Source organism: Carcharhinus amblyrhynchos, chromosome 23 (assembly GCF_965287045.1).
Source record: "Carcharhinus amblyrhynchos chromosome 23, sCarAmb.v2.hapA, whole genome shotgun sequence".
Taxonomy (NCBI): domain Eukaryota; kingdom Metazoa; phylum Chordata; class Chondrichthyes; order Carcharhiniformes; family Carcharhinidae; genus Carcharhinus; species Carcharhinus amblyrhynchos.
The window spans coordinates 14,280,913-14,303,459 of NC_137346.1; the positions used below are offsets into that span (position 1 = coordinate 14,280,913).

Genomic DNA, 22,547 nt, shown 5'->3' on the forward strand with positions numbered 1-22,547 from the left:
AACTCAGATGGGTAATAAATGCGTGTCCCATAAATGAATTTTTAAAAATCAGGACAGGGGGCTATTTATACTTTCCAACACGGTGCAAGCCCATTGACATTTATTTTGCAAAAGCTCTCTAAGCATAAATAATATTGTCATACTTAAATTTGACTGTTGAAGCCAATTCCAAATTGCACACACTTCCAATGTTGATCTGACAATGTACTCCTGCCTGTATCTACATGGATACTTCAAAGCAAACGTCATGTCACAGTGTGTTCAGCACACGATTTACCATTCACAGGAGTTCCTGCAAACAAGTTACACAGCCAGCCACAAATTCAAATTCTTCTCTCAGCTGCCAGAATTTATTTCTTACACCAAAGCATAAACAGTAGTAGGGTAAAGTCACCATAGTCCCAAATGACCATAAGCTGCTCACCCCTTTGAGGGGGAGAGACCTGGCTGGCGGCGATTTAACCCGAGGGGCAAGGTTTGGAAGGTTCACGAATAACCTCAACCGGTACAGGAGTTGAACCCGCGCTTGTTGGTGTTGCAAACCAGCTGTCCAGTCAACTGAGCTAAACCGACCCCTGAAAAGTAGCAGGACAGCACTGTGGGTGACAAGCACGAAGAAAATTTGCAGGCCTTTTAAATTAGGGTGGCACAGTGGTTTGCACTGCTGCCTCACAGCACCAGGGACCTGGGTTTGATTCCTGGCTTGAAACCTTCTCCCTGTGTCTGCGTGTGTTTCCTCTGGGTACACCAGTTTCCTCCCACAGTCCAAAAGATGCGCTGGTGAGGTGCAACGGCCATGTTAAATTCTCCCTCACTGCACCTGAGCAGGCGCCAGGGGATTTTCACAGTAACTTCATTGCACTGTTAATGTAAGCCTACTTGTGACACTAGATTTTAAAACCTTAAGTGGAATCCTCAGCAGTAAGGTTAGGATTGGACAAGTCTCTTTAAGAAGCAACTGTTACCTACAAGTTTCACCATTTTACAGTTATTATATACATCCACAGGCATCAGACAAAAAGGCAAGAGCGCAATAAAACCCACTACAAAGCCAAATACAGCACCGGAGCATTTTACTGAACATGCTTGTTGTATGACGACACAGCAACAATAATAGAGCATAAGCTTCTAAAGAACTATTTCTCACAATTCATAGACATAGAATCACTACAATGCAGAAGGAGGCCATTCAGCCCATCAAGTCTGCACCGACCACAATCCCACCCTGGCCCTATTCCCGTACCCTTAATATTTACCATGATAATCCCATGACATTAGGGTCAATTTAGCATGGCCAATCAACCCAACCCACACATCTTTGGACTGTGGGAGGAAACCGGAGCACCTGGAGGAAATCCACGCAGACGTGGGGAAATGTGCAAACCCTGCACCAAAACTTCCAAGGCCGGATTTGAACCTGGGTCCCTAGCACCATGAGGCAACAGTACTAACCACTGTGCCTCTCTGGCTTAGAACATACAACATTACAGCGCAGAACAGGCCCTTCGGCCCACGATGTTGCGCCGACCAATTAAAAAGCAATGACCCTCTAACCTAAACCAATCCCTTTCCATCCATAAACCTATCCACGGATCTCTTAAACGCCCCCAAACTAGGTGCATTTACAACTGCAGCAGGCAGGGCATTCCAATCCCTCACCACCCTCTGGGTAAAGAACCTACCCCTGACATCCGTCCTATAACTACCACCCCTTAATTTAAAGATATGCCCCCTCGTGCTAGCTTTCTCCATCCGAGGAAAAAGGCTATCACTGTCCACCCTATCTAAACCTCTAATCATCTTATATGTTTCAATAAGGTCCCCTCTTAGCCGCCTTCTTTCTAACGAAAACAACTTCAAATCCCTCAGTCTCTCCTCATAGGACCTCCCCTCCATACCAGGCAACATCCTGGTAAACCTCCTCTGCACCCTCTCCAATGCCTCCACATCCTTCCTATAATGTGGGGACCAGAACTGCACACAATACTCCAAGTGCGGCCGCACCAGAGTTTTGTACAGTTGCAACATGACGCTGCGGCTCCTAAATTCAATCCCCCTACCAATAAACGCCAAGACACCGTATGCCTTCCTAACAACCTTATCTACTTGATTCCCAACTTTCAGGGATCTATGTACACATACACCTAGATCCCTCTGTTCATCAACACTATTCAGAGTCCTCCCGTTAGCCCTATACTCTACACATCTGTTATTCCTGCCAAAGTGAATTACCTCACACTTTTCCGCATTAAACTCCATCCGCCACCTCTCGGCCCAGCTCTGCAACTTGTCCAAGTCTCTCTGTAAACTATGACACCCCTCCTCACTATCTACCACACCTCCGACTTTGGTGTCATCAGCAAATTTACTAATCCACCCAACTATACTCTCATCCAGATCATTTATAAAAATTACAAACAGCAGTGGCCCCAAAACAGATCCCTGAGGCACACCACTTGTAACCGAACTCCATGACGAATACTAACCATCAACCACCACCCTCTGTCTCCTATCTGCTAGCCAATTCCTGATCCAATTAACTAAATCACCCTCAATCCCATACATCTGCATTTTCTGCAGAAGCCTTCCACGGTGAACCTTATCAAACGCCTTACTAAAGTCCATATATACCACGTCAACTGTCTTACCCCCATCCACCTCTTTGGTCACTTTCTCAAAAAACTCAATGAGGTTAGTAAGGCACGACCTACCCTCCACAAAACCATGCTGACTATCTCCAATCAATTCATTACTCTCTAAATAACTATAAATCCTATCCCTAATAATTTTTTCTAAAACCTTGCCCACAACAGAAGTAAGACTCACCGGTCTATAATTCCCGGGGAAGTCTCTGTTCCCCTTCTTAAACAATGGGACAACATTCACTATCCTCCAATCTTCTGGCACTATACCTGTGACCAACGACGACCTGAAGATCAGAGCCAGAGGCTCTGCAATCGCCTCTCTTGCCTCCCAGAGAATCCTAGGGTAAATCCCGTCTGGCCCAGGGGACTTATCTATTTTCAAACCCTCAAGAATATCTAGCACATCCTCCTTATCAACTGCAATACTATCCAGTTTACAACCCTGTAACCCAGTGTTCTCCACAGCTACATTTATGTCTCCCTGCGTGAATACCGAAGAGAAATACTGGTTCAATGCCTCTCCAATCTCTTCCGGTTCCACACATAACTTCCCACTGCTGTCTCTAACTGGCCCTAATCTTGCCCTAACCAATCTTCTGTTCTTAACATATCTATAGAACGCCTTAGGATTCTCCTTAATCCTATCAGCCAAAGTCTTCTCATGTCCTCTTTTAGCCCTTCTTAACTCACTCTTTAACTCCCTCCTAGCCAATCTAAAGCTTTCCAGTGCACTACCTGAGCCCTCAAGTCTCATCCTGACATAAGCCTCCTTTTTCCTTTTAACCAGCGAATCAACTGTTTTAGTGCACCACAGTTCCCTAGCTCGACCATTTCCTCCTTGCCTGACAGGGACATACATATCAAGGACTCGCAGTAGCTGCTCCTTGAAATAACTCCACATTTCGGATGTTCCCAGACCCTGTAGTCTCCTAGTCCAACCTATGCTTCCTAATTCTCTCCTAATAGCCTCATAATTACCCTTCCCCCAGCTAAAACTACTGACCCGAGGTTCATGCCTATCCCTTTCCATCACTAAGGTGAACGTAACCAAATTGTGGTCACTATCACCAAAATGCACACCAACTTCCAAGTCTAACACCTGGTCTGGCTCATTTCCCAGCACCAAATCCAATAGAGCCTCACCTCTAGTTGGCCTATCTACATACTGAGTCAAAAAACCTTCCTGCACGCTTTGTGCAAAAACTGACCCGTCTAATGAGCTAGAGCTATAGCTATTCCAATCAATATTAGTAAAGTTAAAGTCCCCCATAACAATTACCCTATTACTTTCACTCCTATCCAGGATCGTCTCCGCAATCCTTTCCTCAACCTCTCTAGAACTTTTACATAAGAACATAAGAAATAGGAGCAGGAGTAGGCCATCTAGCCCTTCGAGCCTGCCCCGCCATTCAGTAAGATCATGGCTGATCTGTCGTGGCTCAGTTCCACTTTCCTGCCCTCTCCCCATGACCCTTAATCCCCTCTCTTATCAAAAACCCATCAACCCGCGTCTTAAAAATATTTAGCAAGGCAGCCTCCACCACTTCAATGGGCTATAAAAGATTCCCAACAGGGTGACCTCTCCTCTCCTGCACTCACATGCTGGGTTATTCAAGCACCACACTCTGAAGCAAATAGCATCCTACGGAAATTGCTGGCATATCTAGAAAAATCAGGAATGGAATCCTGGGTGAATTTTCCCCTTTTTAGTTTGGGGACATTAAGGTCTCACATTGCTGTCACTAACATCAGTTAATTCAGCACAGATCAGAGAATTTTTTTTATATTATGCACTCACACATATGTAATTGCTTCAAATTAATTCAGCTTTTTTGTTCAGCAGTGGTATAATATCACATGTTACAACATCTCACATTGTCCCTTGAAAGCACACAAAATATGGAAACAATTAAACGATTTCCACACTTTTCTTGGCATGTTGAAACTTGCATATATTAAAAAAAATTAGGCCATAAATATTTATAGCCTGCTCTCTATCACTTAATCTCTGTTTTCTTTCTCTTTAGACACTTTGAGGTTTTGGCTACTGGTGGGGTGAAGGCATGGTTCTCCCACAGCCAGCTCCGATCAGGGGAAATAAATAACCCAAACAATCCTCTTGGCAGTAGTTTGGAGGAGTCTCGAGGTGCTGCCAAATTCACCGGTTCCACCTCTAACTCGCCAAACACAAGGTTCCAGTTAAATGCACTCACGTTATGATATCTGCAGTGTCAAAGTTGGCAGACCAAAATACTTAGATTGAAAGGGTATAACTATGAGGTTACGTGCATGTGCAAAGGGTTCCCAAAAGGTGCTTTGCATCAGGTGGAGAAATAACAGAGAGCAGTGTTGAGAGACCATGCTCGTACCTCTGTTCTGGAACCAGACCAGCCAGGGGAAAAAAGGCCTGTAAGATTTCTGTATTTCACTCTCGCAAATGCAAGCTTGCATATTTGCACAAAAGAATTTCAAACTACCGGAAGCTCCCTGTTTTAATAACAGGTCCCCAAATGGGAAAACCTTTTCTGTATCTGTTTTTTTGCACTGGCATTCTCACGGAATATGAGCATCTCCATATGGATAAGGGAACAGCACTGGTCTCAAAGGTTTGGAAGAGATCAGAACACTTCGATTAAATTACAGCCTTAGAATCACTTATATGTTTCCAGCGAGAAAGAAGACAGATCGTTAACATTCTATGGATGAGCTACAGGGGTTCTTCAGCCACAGAAAGCAACTTATAGGAGGAGATAAAAGCAAAATACTGCAGATGCTGGAATCTGAAATAAAAACAGGAAACGCTGGAAAATCTCAGCAGGTCGAATAGCATCTATGGAGAGAGAACAGAGCCAACGTTTTGAGTCTGGATGACCCTTCGTCAGAGCCCTAACAAACAGTATTCCTAATTTGAAATGTTGGCTCTATTCTCTCTCCATAGATGCTGTCAGACCTGCTGAGATTTTCCAGCATTCCCTGCTTTTGTTATAGAAAGAGATTGCGCTGATCGATACAGCTAAAACCCTTGCATCTAGCACATGCTCAGGATGGCATTTTTTATAAATGTGCCTCGTGACTGTGGGCTACACTGACAATGACTGCCTAGCTGAAATAGAGATTTAGTTATTAGCCAACTGCCTACATGTTGACTCCAAGCTTACAGGCTTGGAGCATCTATTTAAAGAGCAGTCCAAGTCTGTTACTTTTGTCTGTATCTTATTATTTCTTGGTTTTTTAAAAACATAGTTCTATTCCATACTTAATTAGCATTCGTTCTCCCTCTCTGTGCTTATGGATGTGTGTCTGCAATATTTCCTAGCTCACTGTCAGTGCAATTTGCTAAGATGTGGGTTTTGGGGGATGACTAATCAGATCTCCCAGACCTTGGCAATAGCCAATTCAGTACAAGTGGTTGGGGTGATTGGCCATGCTGAATTGCCCCTTATTGTCAGGGAGATTAGCAGGGTAAATGTGTGGGATTACGGGAATAGGCCTTGGGTGGGATCGCAAAACCAAGAGAGAAAATGCTGGAAAATCTCAGCAGGTCTGGCAGCATCTGTAAGGAAAGGGAATAACTGATGTTTCGAGTCCAGACGACCCTTTGTCAAAGCAGGGTGGGACTGTGATTGGTACAGGCTCCACGGGCCAAATGACATCCTTTTGTATTGTAGGGATTCTATGATTCAATGAGGAGGATGATCTACTCGGTGTGTGTGCTGAATCATACTGGACAAAACGTCAACTCTGTGTTTCTCTCCTCAGGTGCTGCCTCAGGTGTTATCTGTTGAGTTTTGCCAGCACTTCCTGTTTTTATTATGCGCAATTCACCGCATTTGGTTTGATTACAAATAGGACATGATTAACCGTCTCAGCTCCAATGCCTTCAATTCGTACCAACAGGCTGGAGTTCACATTGGCTCATTCTGGTTCCCTTTGGCAATTCAGTCGAGTTCTTATGACTGAACTCTAGCCATGCATGCCATAGCAGTTTCATTTGACCCATTACCCTTGGGCCCTCAGTGGCCTGATACACCTGGAAGCATTCCCACTCCAACCCAGAGTTGTTCACAAATGCTTCTTAGTCCACCTGTCTACTTATTGAGTACAGTCCCACTACAGTGGAAGGGATGCAATGTGAAAACCACAGGTCAAGAGACCTTGGAGCAGAAACAAATTAGATCTGGTCAGGGTGAGTGGATTGCAAGCAGATGTGGGAAGCTGGAAGATGACTGGGAAATACCCTGGATTATCAAGATGTTTTGCAAAAGTCTTCCACTTGTTCACCTGCTGGACTACTTGTTTATTTCCTCAGTTCACTCACTGCAGTGTCACCCTGTAAGCTTACTCATAAGAACATAATAACTATGAGTAGGAGTAGGCCATTTGGCCCCTTAAGCTTGCTCTGCCATTCAGTAAGAATCATGGCTGATCTTTTCATGGACTCAGCTCACCACAGCCCTTCATCCCTTTACCAATTAAAAATCTTTGCCTTAAAAACATTCAATGAAGTAGCCTCAACTGCTTCACTGGGCAGGGAATTCCACAGATTCACAACCCTTTGGGTGAAGAAATTCCTCCTCAACTAAGTCCTAAACCTGCTCCCCCTTATTTTGAGGCTATGCCCCCTAGTTCTAGTTTCACCCGCCAGTGGAAACAACCTCCTGCTTCCATCTTATTTATTCTCTTCAAAATCTTACATGTTTCCATAAGATCTCCCCTCATTCTTCTGAATTCCAATGACTATAGTCCAGTCTATTCAGTCTCTCCTCATAAGCCAACACTCTCAACTCTAGAATCAACCTAGTTAATCTCCTCTGTATCCCTTCCAGTGCCAGTATATCCTTTCTCAAGTAAGGAGACCAAAACTGTACACAATACTCCAGGTGTGATCTAACCAGCACCTTATACAGCTGCACCATAACCTCGCTGTTTTTAAACTCCATCCCTCTAGCAATGAAGTACAAAGTTCCATTTGCTTTCTTAATTACCTACTGCACCTGCAAACCAACTTTTTGTGATTCTTGCACAAGGACGCCCATGTCCCTCTGCACAGCAGCATGCTGCAATTTTTTGCCATTTAAATAATGGTTCATCTGGCTATTCTTCCTATCAAAATGGATAATCTCACATTTACCAACATTGTACTCCAACATTGTACGCTTGCCCACTCACTTAGACCATCTAAACATCTGCAAAGGGATAAAGTGTCGTCTGCACACTTTCCTCTACCACTCAGCTTAGTGTTATCTGCAAATTTTGACATGCTGCACTTGGTCCCCAACTCCAAATCATTTATCTAAATTGTAAACAATTGTGGTCCCAACATTGATTCCTGAGGCATATATCTAGTCACTGACCACCAACGAGGAAAACACCCTTTTCTCCCACTCTTTGCTTTCTGTTAGTTGATCAGTCCTCTATCATGCTGATACGCAGTCACAATAATATCTTTTGATTGGCTTGTTCACTTGCCTGTCCTGCACAACATCTACCTGTCAGCTTGCCTGACGCAAGTGCTCCCTGGCCTGTGTGTTAACCTACCTGTCAGCAGTGTACAAATACAATTATAGAGGTTTACAGAATGGAAACAGGTCCTTCAGCCCAACTTGTCAACACTGCCCTCTTTTTTTTAAAACTCCTAAGCTAGTCCCAATTGCCTGTGTTTGGCCCATATCCCTCTATATCCATCTTACCCATGTAACTGTCTAAATGCTTCTTAAAAGACAAAATTGTACCCGCCTCTACTACTACCTTTGGCAGCTTGTTCCAAACACTCACCACCCTCCATGTGAAAACATTGCCCCTCTGGACATTTTTGTATCTCTCCCCTCTCACTTAAACCTATGCCCTCTAGTTTTAGACTCCCTACCTTTGGAAAAAGATATTGACTATCTAGCTGATCTATGCCTTTCGTTATTTCATAGATCTCTATAAGATCACCTCTCAGCCTTCTATACTCCAGAGAAAAAAGTCCCAGTCTACCCAGCCTCTCCTTATAACTCAAACCAAGTCCCAGTTGCATCCTATTAAATGTTTCCTGCATTCTTTTGAGTTTAATCATTTTCTTTCTACAATAGAGTGACCAGAACTATACACAGTATTCCAAGTGTGGCCTTACCAGTGTCTTGGACAATTTCAACAAGACGTCCCCACTCCTGTATTCAATGTTCTGACCAATGAAATCAAGCATGCCAAATGCCTTCTTCACCACTTTGTCCATCTATGACTCCATTTCAATGAGCTACAAACCTGTACCCCTAGATCTCTTTGTTCTATAACTTTCCCCAACACCCTACCATTAACTGAGTAGGTTCTGCCTTGGTTCAATCTACCAAAATGCATCACCTCGCAATTGTCTAAATCAAACTCCATCTGCCATTCGTCAGCCCACTGGCCCAATTGATCAAGATCCTGTTGCAATCCCAGATAATTTTCTTCACTGTCCACTATGCCACCAATCTTAGTGTCACCTGCAAACTTACTAACGATGCCTCCTAAGTTCTCATCCAAATCATTAATATAGATGACAAATAATAGTGGATCCAGCACTGATCCCTGAGGCACACCACTGGTCACAGGCCTCCAGTTTGAAAATCAACCATCCACAACTGTCCTCTGGCTTCTGTCATCCAGCCAATTTTGCATCCATTTAGCTACCTCACCCTGGGTCCTGTGAGATTTAACCTTATGCAACAACCTACCATGAGGTATCTTGTCAAAGGCCTTGCTAAAGTCCATGTAGACAATATCAACTGCACTGCCCTCATCTTCTTGATTACCCCTTCAAAAAACTCAATCAAATTTGTGAGACAAGATTTTCCACTCACAAAGCCATGCTGACTGTCCCTAATCAGTCCTTGGGTCTCTAAATGCCTGTAGATCCTGTCTTTCAAAATACCTTCGAACAACTTACCCCTCTACAGATGTGTGGCTCACTGGCCAATAGATCCCAGGCTTTTCCCTGAAGCCCTTTTTTAAACAAATGATTCCTTGTCTTGCCTGCACAGTTGCAAGTCCAGTTTAAGCATTTCCCGGGCCATCCTAACTGCTCGCCATCCCACCAAAATGTGAAAATGAAAGGAAGAGATAGACAAGGAGAGAAAGAAAGCCAAAGAATGGATGACAAGAAAATGAAAGAAGGCGACAATTGAAAGTGTGATAAAAGAGGAGAACAAAGACACAAGTGAAGGAGGATGAAGTGAAGAGACAGAAGAAATGGTGGAGAGATGGCAAGAAACTGAGAGGCTGACAAACAAATATAAATAGACCAATTCTGGTTCAAAACTCAAAATTTAATGCCAACTACATGAGGTGCACCCACTCGTGACCCTCTCAAGAGATGTTTTGGGTACAATTCAATCATGTTTGCACCCCTCTATTGCATTCATCCTCCTTCCTTCTAAACACTATCTTCATGGCCTCTTATGCTACACTTTCTCTGTTCACTCCTGAAATTTTGCCTCTCATCATCATCCTCACTGCTGTGTTCCCGTGCGTTACTGCTCACATTCTATTCCTATGTGTGACCTGAGGAACTATAGGTAAGGGGTAGCAAATACAAGCTCCCTCTTACTGTCAAGATGTTTTGTTTTGAAAAAAAACTCCAAAGGTTTGCTCATGTTGAATCCAGCATGGCACAAACAAGACAATCACACAAACAAACAATCCATTAACATCAACTGATTCTATGCTCCGTCAAGTCAGTTCACAGGACTATTTATTCAGGAATGACTAAATAGGGAATTTCAAGCATAACACAGAGTGTAAAAGAGCGCCAATTGAGAAACGTAGTTTCATACCTGTCGACCATCTTGTCCCACGTTGGTCTGTCCTCTCACTACGGTTCGAATGTCATCATCCAACCGCCTATTAAAACAAAATGCAACATTATAAAAACATCGACAAAATGTAGGCAAGTGATTTTGGAGAGTGCAGCACAACCATGAAATTCTAGACTTACTGTGTGAAATTGGCAACATGGTGGAGGCACGGTGGCACAGTGGTTAGCACTGCTGCCTCACAGTGCCAAGGAGCTGGGTTCAATTCCTGGCTTGGGTCACTGTCTGTGCGGAGTCTGCATGGGTTTCCTCCCACACTCCAAAGATGTGTGGGTTCGGTTGATTGGCCATGCTAAATTACCCCTCAGTGTCAAGGGGAATAGCAGGGTAAATGGGATTAAGGGAATAGGACCCGGGTGGGATTGTGGTTGGTGCAGACTCAATGGGCTAAATGGCCTCCTTCTGCACCTTAGAATTCTATGATAAGTGCAAACTGCCGGCAATGTAATGCCATCTTACACAAAAAAAAATCCTCAAAACACGCCAGTTTCAGAATGAAAAGAAAGCATTTGCCTGGTTGATATTAAACCTAGCCAACGCAAGTGGCTCAGCCTTCAGATGTCTACCATCGAGCTATATCATTTCTGTTAGTTGTAGTTCATTTTAATGGCATTTTGAAGTTTCTACTTTCTGTTCGGCCTGAGTTTTGGATTCTCAGATCATCGGCTTTCATATTACTAATAAAAAATAGTTTCCTTTATGGGGAGAAATTGATAACCAAGTACATGAGAAAATTGCAAATTATCAATAATGGATGATTCATGTAAAATCACTTCAGTTTTAAAGTTTATTTATTCGTGCCACAAATAGACTTACATTAAATGAAGTTACTGTGAGAATCCCACAGTCGCCACACTCTGGCACCTATTCGGTTGCACTGAGGGAGAATTTAGCATAGCCAAGAATTTAGCATAGTCTTTTGAACTGTGGGAGGAAACCAGAGCTCCCGGAGGAAACCCACACAGACATGGAGAGAGCGTGCAGACTTCACACGGGCAGTGACCTGTGCTGGGAATTGAACCCGGGTCCCTGGCACTGTGAGGCAGCAGAGCTACCACTGTGCCACTGACATAAAAGGGAGGCAAGAGGTTAGAAAAAAAAAGCTTTTAAAAACTAAACAGGACAGGAGAGAATGTCACTTCATTCACAAGTATAGATGAACCCTTAACTGATTGCAACCTACAAGAAAGCAGTTTATTAATAATTACATACAAAAAGTCAACTCCAACAGCTCCAAGAATACTTTGATGTTAAACTTAACTCATTGACTGGCTGTGAAGCACATACTGAGGTCACGAAGAGCACAATATAATGGTTGAGTTCTCTTACTTAAGGGTTGAGCCCAATCCAATGTCGTTCACACTAAAAGAACAGTAATTACTTCAGCAACAGTGGTTAAAACTCAACAGCAAGAACTTTTTAATAAGGTTGTTCATCATGAGGGAGGGTCTTAAATGAAGGCACTTTTCAAAACAGAATCAAAGTAATATAAACACACACACTTGAGGGAATTATGAGCATTGGCAGCGCTAGGGAATGGAATCCTTTCTTACTGTAGCACCCAGTGTTACCATCAGTCAGTCAGAGGTCAGATGTAGCTCCTTATTTAAGTTCCCCTTCCTGCTGCTTCAATAGGATTTCTAACCTTCAATTTCAGAACAGCTGCCCGATACTGCAGCATTTCTATTTCCCATTCCAGCCATCTTGCAGCCTCAGATGCACCATAGGAAGTATTCTTTCTGGTTGTATCGCAGCTTGGTATGGCTCCTGCTCTACCCAAGACTGCAAGGAACTACAAAGGGTTGTGAATAAAACCCAGTCCATCACGCAAAGCAGCCTCCTATCCACTGACTCTGTCTAAACTTCCTGCTGCCTCGGAAAAGCAGCCAACATAATTAAGGACGCCACTCACCCCGGGCATTCTCTCTTCCACCTTCTTTTATCTGGAAAAAGATACAAAAGTCTGAAGTCACGTACCAATCGACTCAAGAACAGCTTCTTCCTGCTGCTGTCAGACTTTTGAATGGACCTACTTCGCACCAAGTTGATCTTTCTCTACAGCCTAGCTATGACTGTAACACCACGTTCTGCACTCTCCCCTTTCCTTCTCTATGAATGATATGCTTTGTTTGTATGGCATGCAAGAAACAATACTTTTCACTGTAGACTAATACATGTGACCATAGTATAGCAAATTAAATCATTGAGGAAGGCTGGTGCTAAATTATGGGTGACGGAACACGGTGGCTTTTTGCCTGTTGTGATCTTGGCTGAAATGGGCCTCTCTTATTACAATGCAAGATCCATGCAACCAGCAAAAAGTAGACATGGATCCCAGTGGTGTGAGATGAGTTGGAGCAAGAGGTTAAAAAACTGGCCGAAAACGCACTTCCCCCAAACATAACATTTATATGTATACTTTGGTGCTATTTCTAAATGAAATATGTTGGAAGACTATTGAAATAAGGAAGCACTTGCATCCTAAAGATCTTTTCGCAGCGGTGGAATGCAACATTGTACAGTCATCTGAGAGCGTAGGTGGAAACAGGATACCAGTGAAAAGGCTACATCCTGCCTTGTGAAGCTAAAAGATAAAGCAGTAGAATTTATGGTGGCTTGATAGCAAAATGCAACATAATCCTATGGGACTTTGTTTTTAAGTCATGTGCCTTGTGCTTAAATTCCTCACAATTCAAACAAATTAGTTATGATTACAATTCAATACACTACTGTTTTCACACAGAATATATAGACAGCTGTAAGTACCTGGACCCTCAAAAACGCATTTTTTTAAGATCTTGATTGTAGATACAAGTTTAATCCGAGTTCATGAAATCAGGGTAAAATTCCAAGAGCAAAAAAAAATAAGGATTTGTCCAAAAAGTGGTTTCACAGCAAAAAGCAAAGCAACTGACAACTAGAATTAACTTTAAAAAATGTATTCTGGATGGAATGAAAATCAAAAACAGCTGGTTATTGGATGAGTCTTTGGCCTGGGAAAGCCTCAGCTGATAATGAAAGCACTGGTGCGGAAAGCAATTTCTGAAACTTTGGATCTTTTGTATCATTTGCACCAGAAACCAGTATCCACTTCCTTAGACCTGTACCCTTTCTGGCCCGGCTCTTCTGATTAGTGAAGTTTCTTGCTGTGCAGATATCTAAGCACCAGCTTGATTCGTAGGATATTTTGGATTTCTACATGTAGTGCACTGGGGGAGCACGGATGCGCAAGACTGATAAATTATCCATCTCGTAAATACTGTCACCAAAACTCTGATGTCATCCAACTCATCTCAGCTGTACAGAAACACCAACAGTAAAAGTGCCAATTCTGTCAGTTCAAATGACACAAGTGCATATTAGAGAAGATCATACTTGGAATCACAGAATCCCTATAGAAGAGGGGTTCCCTTATGTAAGGGGACCAAAGCTGTACATAGTACTCGAGATGTGCTCTCGCCCATGTCCTGTACAACTGTAGCAAAACTACCTACTTTTAATATTCCATTCCCAGTGCCACAAACGACAACATTCCATTTGACTTCAGAAGAAGCCATTCAGTCCATTGAGTCTGAACCAACTCTGTGACAGAGTATCTTACCAAGATCTCCCCTGCCCTATCCCTGTAATCCCACACATTGACCATGGCTAATCCCATCTAATTTACACATTTTGGGACAATTTAGCATCTCCAATCCACCTAACCTGGGCTGTGGGAGGAAACCAGAACACCCGGAAGGAAACCCACTCAGACATGGGGAGAACTTGTGGACTCCACACAGGCAGTGATCTGAGTCAAGAATCGAGCCTGGGTCCCCACCGTTGAGGATCCCTACAATGCAGGAGGGTGGCATTTGGCCCACCAAGTCTGCATTGACAACAGTCCTATCCCAGGCCCTATCCCTACAGCCCCACACACTGACCCTGCTAACCCCTCTAACCTATACATCTCCTGACACAATGGAAAATTTAGCATGGCCAATCAACCTAACCTGCACATCTCTGGACTGTGGAAGGAAACCAGAGCACCCAGAAGAAACCCACACAGGCACGGGAGAACGTGCAAATGCCACACAGACAGCGACCCAAGCCAGGAATCAAGCCTGGGTCCCTGGCACTGTGAGGCAGCAGTGCTAACCATTGTGCCACTGTGCCGCTCCCAAATTTGGTACCCCCCAGAAGTAGAAACATATACACTACAACATTAAGCACATGCATATATTATGGTGTGGATACTTGAAAACTCATGGATAGACACAATATCCTCATTCAGCTGCCTGCTGATCCCAGCTGCGCAGGAGAGAATTAAAATCTAGAAATTGCCACTCCTAAATACAAGGTGTGCAACATTGCCAGAAGGTCAAAGCAGTTCAGGCTATGTACGTGCAGCCTTGGGAGGAACGAGCGTTGCTTCATGCACAAAAATATCCTTTTGTCTGACCTTGCAGAATAGTAAAGTCAGAAAACGATGCAAGTTCCACAAAATATGACAAAAATTGTGACTGGACAAATTTTCCAAAACGTAATGGATAACCGACAGGTCACTAAGGGTCACCAGTGTAAATCATAGTTCAGATCTTTAACAGCTTCCAAAATGTATTAATACGTGCTCAGTTTCAACCACAGGTGTGCAGAAGCAAATGGTACTGACTGATGGTTTAGTTCATGTGAAGAGACAGGGGAGACACATATTTCATTCAAGGGAAGTTACAATAATAGAAAACTAACATAAGATAACAGCACATGCAAAACCCATCAACAATCCAGAGATCTGTATGCTCTAGCTGTGTTTTCCTTTTTCCTCAGATATACCAAGGATCAGCATTTTTGGTGAGGGATAACAGAAAAGTTTTGAGTGCAACAGCATTGCCAGAACATTACTAGAAACAGGGAGACAATTACAGGAATTGTTTTCAACACATTAGGCACTTCACTAGCTAAAAAGGGGCACCAAGGAAGCTCTGATTGCAATGTACAGTAAATGCAAAACAAATACATGAATTACAAGGATTTGGCCTTTAACTAGCTTCAGACTGCTTCACCATTTGATAAGATCATGACTGATCTGATTGTGGTCTCAATTCCACATTCCACCTTCCACCTACGTCTGATAACCTTTGACTCACTTGTTAGACAAGAATCGACTCATCTCTGCCTTAAAAATATTCACTGATCTGCCTCCTACCCTCTCTGGGAAAGAGAGCTCCAAGATTTACAATCCTCAGAGAAAAGATTTCTTCTCATCTCCATCTTAAATGGGAGCCCCTTATTTTTAAACTGTGTCCCCTAGTTCTTGTCTCTCCCACAAAGGGAGACAACCTGTTAGCATCCACTCTGTCAAGTTCACCGCAGGGTCTTATATGTCTCAATAATAAAAAAAAAATCACCTCTCAGCCTTCTAAACTCCAATGGATACAGTCCCAGCCTCTCCTCATTAGATAACCCCTATATCACAGGCAGCTGTCAAGTGAACCTTCTCTGAACTACATCTAATACATTTATATCCTTCCTTGGGGGCCTCGAGCAACCCTGGACCTCAGAACACCACAGCAGTGGGTAGGGGAAATATCTGCAGGTGGAGCTTCCTTATTCGGTGTCCTGGGGGGAGTCCATTTTCCAGCCTCAGAACATTCTTGGAGATCCATCTTCTTTCCAGCCATAGTGTGCTCCCAGAGATAGATAGAACATCACAGCACAGTACAGGTCCTTCGGCCCTCAATGTTGTGCCGAGCTATGTCCAATCCCAAGATCAAGCTATCCCCTTGCAGGATGGTGAATCATCATTTTCAAGAGATCCACCTTCTTTCTTCAATTGTGGGTCAGTAATGTTGGGCACCTTTTCAATATGGCGCCCGGATCAGACAATGAACTATGAGCCATCAGGCTACACTACAGAGTACGGCGCAAAACATCAAGTTACAAAATTAATGAAGTTGGGCCAGAAGATATAGCGTGTTTTCCTGCCGGCATTCACAATGGCAAACACCACCTTCGCTCCCCGCCATGGGACTTAGTCGTGGGATAGGAGAATTCCGCCCTTGTCACTAATCTGGATTTACTAGATACAGCACAGGCTGCAAAAAGATCTCCATAACTTTGGCATATACCAGAATTAACACAATCAAACTGTGACTTAGAATTTAAACTATTCAGGAACCACTGTTCCTTACTGCTTGCCTGGTTATGTGCTAAAACAAAGCCTGAATATCTTTGTATAAGACCATAAGACATAGGAGCAGAATTAGGCCACTTTTCCTCCTATCCCCTTATTAATCAAGAACCTATTTATCTATCATAGATAGCTCCAGAGAGTCTTGATGCCTTGCAACTAAAAGTACAATTGCAAATTCTTTTGAAAATACCTTGGAACAAAAATTGTATTTCTCATAACTACATTCAGAAAAACCAACCACTCATGGGCTTCCAAGCTCCAAGTTTATCTCTTGTGCACACAGCAATCACTTTGAACCTCAATTTGTACCATTTTAGAACATCTATATTCATCCAGTTATCACGGATGCTGCAGGACACAAATGAATTAAACTACATTCAACAGACATACTAAATCACCTTTACTGTTCCAAAGAAAGAATCTAATAGCGCATTAACCAAAGCCTATTATTTATTGGGCCATTACGTGCACTCACTGTAGTTCAATGAATTAGCTAGCAATATTTAATTCTAACCCTACGTACTGTGACCAGGACCAATAAACAATCTGTCATGGGCAAAAATCCTTCAGTTTCTTCAGAAGGATGAACGCTTCCTCAAAAACAATATCATAAACACGAGAACATAAGAAATAGGAGCAGGAGTAGGTCACCTAGCCCCTCGAGCCTGCCCCACCATTTAATAAGATCATGGCTGATCTGATAGTGGTTCAGTTCCACTTACCCACCTGTTCCCCATAACCCTCAATTCCCTTAAAACAGGCTTTGTATAGACTGAAGTGATAGAATGTTGCGCCTTTAAGAATCAAAAGTCAGTACTTCATCTGAAAAAGCACGGTGACACAGTGGTTAGCACTGCTGCTGCCTCACAGTGCCAGGGACCCAGCGTAGGTCAGTATGTGAAGTCTGCGTGGGTTTCCTCCAGGTCCACCGCAGTCCTAAAGACGTATTGATTATGTGCATTGGCCATACTAAATTCTCCCTCAGTGTACCCGAACAGACACTGGGTGTAGAGAAAGATCAATTTAATGCAAGGTTGGCCCATTCAAAAGTCTGATGGCAGCAGGGAAGAAGCTGTTCTTGAGTCAGTTGGTACATGACCTCAGACTTTTGTATCTTTTTCCCGACAGAAGGTGGTGAAAGAGAGAACGTCTGACATGCATGGAGTCCTTAATTATACTGGCTGCTTTGCCAAGGCAATGGGAAGTGTAGACAGAGTCAGTGGATGAGACGCTGGTTTGCATGATGGATTGGGCTACATTCACGATGCTTTGTCGGCATGTCAGTGCAACTGCGATGGGCCAAATGGCCTCCTTCTGCACCGCAGGGATTCTATGAGAGAGTGAGAGAGACACATAGGGGAAAGGGATTTTTGGTCATTTTAAGTTAAACAGGAAAACATTTCTGCAGTTTACAGTACAAGCTGTCCGCTGAAACAGAGTTGAGGCAATAAAAATGCTGGGAAATCTCAGCAGGTCTAACAGCATCTGTGGAGAGAGAATAGAGCCAACATTTCGAGTCTGGATAATCCTTCATCAGCAAGCTTAAGCAACGTTGCTTTCAGTTTAGTTTGCTAAGGTAAAAGTCTTAAAACTTGTGCAACCCTTCCAGCGAGTCACTGGAAATTCTTGTATCTTTTTAAAAGTCTCTATGGGGATCATAACCACAGAATTGACGTGCATCGTGACTTCCAAACGCGACTGATAAAATGCCACACAATAGGCTTGTCAGCAAAGTTGAAGCCTGTGGAGTAAAAGGGGCAGTGGCAGCATGGGTAGGCTGGTCATCGAGGGGAAGGGTGCTGGGAGTTACTGGTGAACGGTTGGCTTTTCGACTGGAGGAACGTACACAGTGGGGATTCCCCAAGGATTGTCTTAGGACCACTGCTTTTCTTGATTAATATTAATGACTTACACTTGAGGAGCATTATAAATCAGAATATGACACCAAGCCACATAAAGAGACATTAGTTCAATAAACCAAAAGCTTAATCAAAGAGGTAGGTTTAAAGGACTGCCTTATAAGAGGAAAATAAGGAAGAGAGATGGAGAGGTGTGGTTTTGGGTGTGGATGGGTGAGGGGAGGGGGGTATAGTGGTTATTCCAGAGTTTTGTACCCATGGAATTGAAGGTGCAGTCACCAATGGTGGAGCACAGGTTAGACAGGGTAGACTCAGAAAGAACATTCCCAACGGAGGGTGGGGTCCAGACCTAGGTTTGTGGATAAGGGGTAAACCTTTTAGAACCGAGGTAAGGAGAAATTTCTTCACCCAGAAGGTGGGGAATGTGTGAAATTCACTACCACACAATGTTGTCGAAACCAAAATGTTGTCGAGACCAACATGTTGTCTGATTTCAAGAAGAAATTAGATATAGCTCTTGGGACTAAATAAATCAGGGGATATGGGAGAAGGGGTGATCAGGATATAGAATTTGATGATCAGCCATGATCAAAATGAATGGTGGAGCAGGCTCAAAGGGCTGAATAGCCTACTCCTGCTTCTTGTTTCTAACTGGGGATGCTCAAGAGGTCAGAATTAGACAAGTACAGGTATCATGGAGGATGCTGGGGCTAGAGAGGATTTCAGGGATAAGGAGGGGCAAGGCCATGGAAGGATTTGAAAATAAGGATGAGAATTTTGAAATCAAGATGCCTAGGGGTAATAGGAGAACTGGACTTGGTGCGAGTTAAGATAGACAGCAGGATTCTGGATGATCTCCCCTTGTTTACAGAGACAAGAATGTGGGAGAGCAACCACCAGTGCACTAAAATAGTCAAGTCTAGAGGTATCTATCAAAGGCATGAATAATTGTTTCAAACAGCAGATGAAAGGAGATGGGGTACAAAGATGGAAATATGCAGTCTTAATAATGATGAAACTATGAGATAAGAAGCTCATCTCGGGGTCAAATCATAGATTTCCCAACAGTGCAGGAGGCCGTTTGTCCCATCAAGTCTGCACCAAAAACAATCCCACCCAGACCTATCCCCGTGACCCCATATATTTGCCCTGCTAATCCCCCTGACATTAAGGAGCAATTTAACATGGCTAATCAACCTAACCCACATATCTTTGGACTGTGGAAGGAAATCCACGCAGACACAAGAGAACATGCAATCTCTACACAGTCAACCAAGACTGTTAAAAGTTTAAAGTTAAGTTAAAGTTTATTTATTAATCACAAGTAAGGCTTACGTTAACACTGCAATGAAGTTACTGTGAAATTCCCCTCGTCGCCGCACTTCAGTGCATGTTCGGGTCAACGTTTCTAACCAGCACATCTTTCAGACTGAGGGAGGAAACCAAAGCACCCGGAGAAACCCACGCAGACATGAGAATGTGCAAACTTCACACAGACAGTGACCCAAGCCGGGAATCGAACCTGGGTCCCTCGCGCTGTGAGGCAGCAGTGCTAATAACTGTGCCGCCCCACAAACATGACATCAAGGTTGCAAACTGACTGGCCCAACCTTCAATTGTTGCCAGGGAGGGGGTTGGAGTCAGTAGCCAGGAAACGGAATTTTAGGTGCCTATAATGATTTATTTTGGAGAACTACAATCAGGAAAGTGTTCTTCAGGTAAGTGATCAACAATTGCAATTACCAAGAGAGTTGTATTTTGCCTAAAATTTTTTTATGTTAGGAGATGGTAATTGAGTATGTAAGATCAGGTGAATTGAAAGGGATGGTAAGTACCCTGATCCAAATGCTTCATTTGCAGCCAGGCATTTCTTTTTAAGCACAACGTGTTGTTTTGTTGCTGTAGACGCCCGCATTGTAAATATCAGAATTGCTGCATCTCTCTTGCACACACAAAAAGGCATTGTTTGGCTGTGGTTACTCTTTCTTATGCTTTTTGTCAAAAAATCTTCTGATGGAAAGTTGTCAAATTACTTCACTGCATTAGAACAGAGTAGGAGAGTGCCTTCGTTTAGAGCCTCCAAACACAAAAAATTATGTAGACACTGCTTTCAAAAGGCAGGCACAGATCCTTTGTAAATTGGAAAGTAAATCTGTCAGCACCTCTGAGTACTGAGGCAACGCCAACACAAGCAATGCTGACTGATAAACGTCTGCAAGACCTGAGCACGAACAGAATTCCAATGTGCACTAATTCGTTATCTGAGTTGTCTACGCCTTCTCTTGCAATCCCAAATAACCAAAACACTATATATTCCACAAACGACTTGTTATTCTTGAAAGGCTCACTTTGATCTGTTCGCAATGCCTAAATAAGGAGGCACAAATAGGTCCACCGTTTCTCCACCGAGTTAATATTCTTGTGACGGCTTCAAGTTGTGGCTGAATCAGGTTTCTTTTTCAGCTGTTTATCCAACTGCCAAAATGTTCACACGCAAGATGCGCTAACTGGGCTTGGAGATCATAACATTTATGATCTTACAAAGATAAATCCTGAGTTGATTTTCAGATATGGTAGGCACCATTTCACATAGAGAAAGGGTCAATTCTTTTTCAAAAAGGGTGTCACAGGCAAGTAAAATTTTATTCAGAAAATGCTTCAACAGATAAGGTTAAATCCACATCACATGCAAATGTGCAATTTAAGTGAAAAATTACAATCATGATTCCACAAATTCCTTGAATTTAATAATTTTTAAGCAACAAAACTGGATTTTTCCATATTCAACAGGAATTACACTAAAGCTCAAATTTGACAATCATTTCTTTGTTACTGAAAGTAAAATCCTTTTTTGTGCCTTAAGCTGGCAGCATCATACAACTGTTTGCAGTTCTAGAACAGACCACTAAACAAACACACTAAACAAACATTAAAGGGGATTGACACTGCAGAATGATCATAGAAAATGATGCTACCTAGTATAAAAGCAGAACCATGGAATGTAAACTGTCAAAAAAAATCTATTACACATTCTTAAATTATTCTGAAATTTGTCTTTAGAAGAGTCATATTAATTGCAGTTTAATAACAAGGCCTGGCTTTGAATGTGTAAAACAACTAATGAAGATAATAATGGCACTGGAGAGTGGAAACTTCTGAGGATCAGATGGTTTCCGTGCTAGAGTATTAAAGGAAGGTGAAAACATTGGAGATGCCCTGACTGTGATTTTCCAAATGTCCCTCAATTCACAAACTGGTCCTTTCGACTGGAAAATCACTCCACTATTTAAGTTTTAATTTTACTTCTTAGGGTCACATTGACACTGCAATGATGTTACTGTGAAAATCCACGAGTCACCACACTTTGGCGCCTGTTCAGGTATACCGAGGGATAATTTAGCACGGCCAATCCACTTAACCAGCACGTCTTTCAGATTGTGGGAGGAAACCAGAGCACCTGGAGGAAACCCATGCAGACACGGGGAGGATGTGCAAACTCTGCACAACGACCCAAGCCGGGAATCAAACCCTGGCACTGTGAAGCAGCAGTGATAACCACTGTACCATCACGCTGCCCTAAGAATTTAAGAATGGCAAGGAGGGAAGCCAGGAATTATAGATAACGTAGCTCAACTTTGCTGGAAGAATCTATATTTTAGGACAGTGTGTGTAAACCATGTAAATTCTTTCAAGCTCATTCAGAATGCCAGCATTGATCTGTAAAGATCTTGCCTGACAAATCAGGCTGTTTTTTCAAAGGGGATGGACAAAGGAATATTGGAGATATTGGACAGGGGAATATCAGAATATCTATGGATATTATTTATATGAACTGCTGGAAAACACTTGATAAAGTTCCACTTTTTTTATTCATTTACAGGTCATGGGTGTCACTGGCTGGCCAGCATTTATTGTCCATCCCTAATTGCCAAGGGCAGTTGCTGTGGCTCTGCAGTCACATGTAGGCCAAACCAGATAAAGACGGCAGATTTCCTTCCCTAAAGGACATTTGTTAACCAGATGGGTTTTTCCGACA

The 22,547-nt window shown here is 42.9% G+C and overlaps 1 protein-coding gene across 1 annotated transcript in view; it reads right to left on the reverse strand.

Annotated features, from left to right (window-relative positions):
* The window catches only part of vps53 (VPS53 subunit of GARP complex), a 276,635-nt gene that overhangs the window by 236,796 nt on the left and 17,292 nt on the right, over nt 1–22,547 (reverse strand). The window contains exon 4 of the mRNA XM_080210682.1: nt 10,442–10,508. Within this exon, the coding sequence (XP_080066808.1) occupies nt 10,442–10,508 (67 nt within the window). The remainder of the gene's footprint in view (nt 1–10,441; nt 10,509–22,547) is intronic.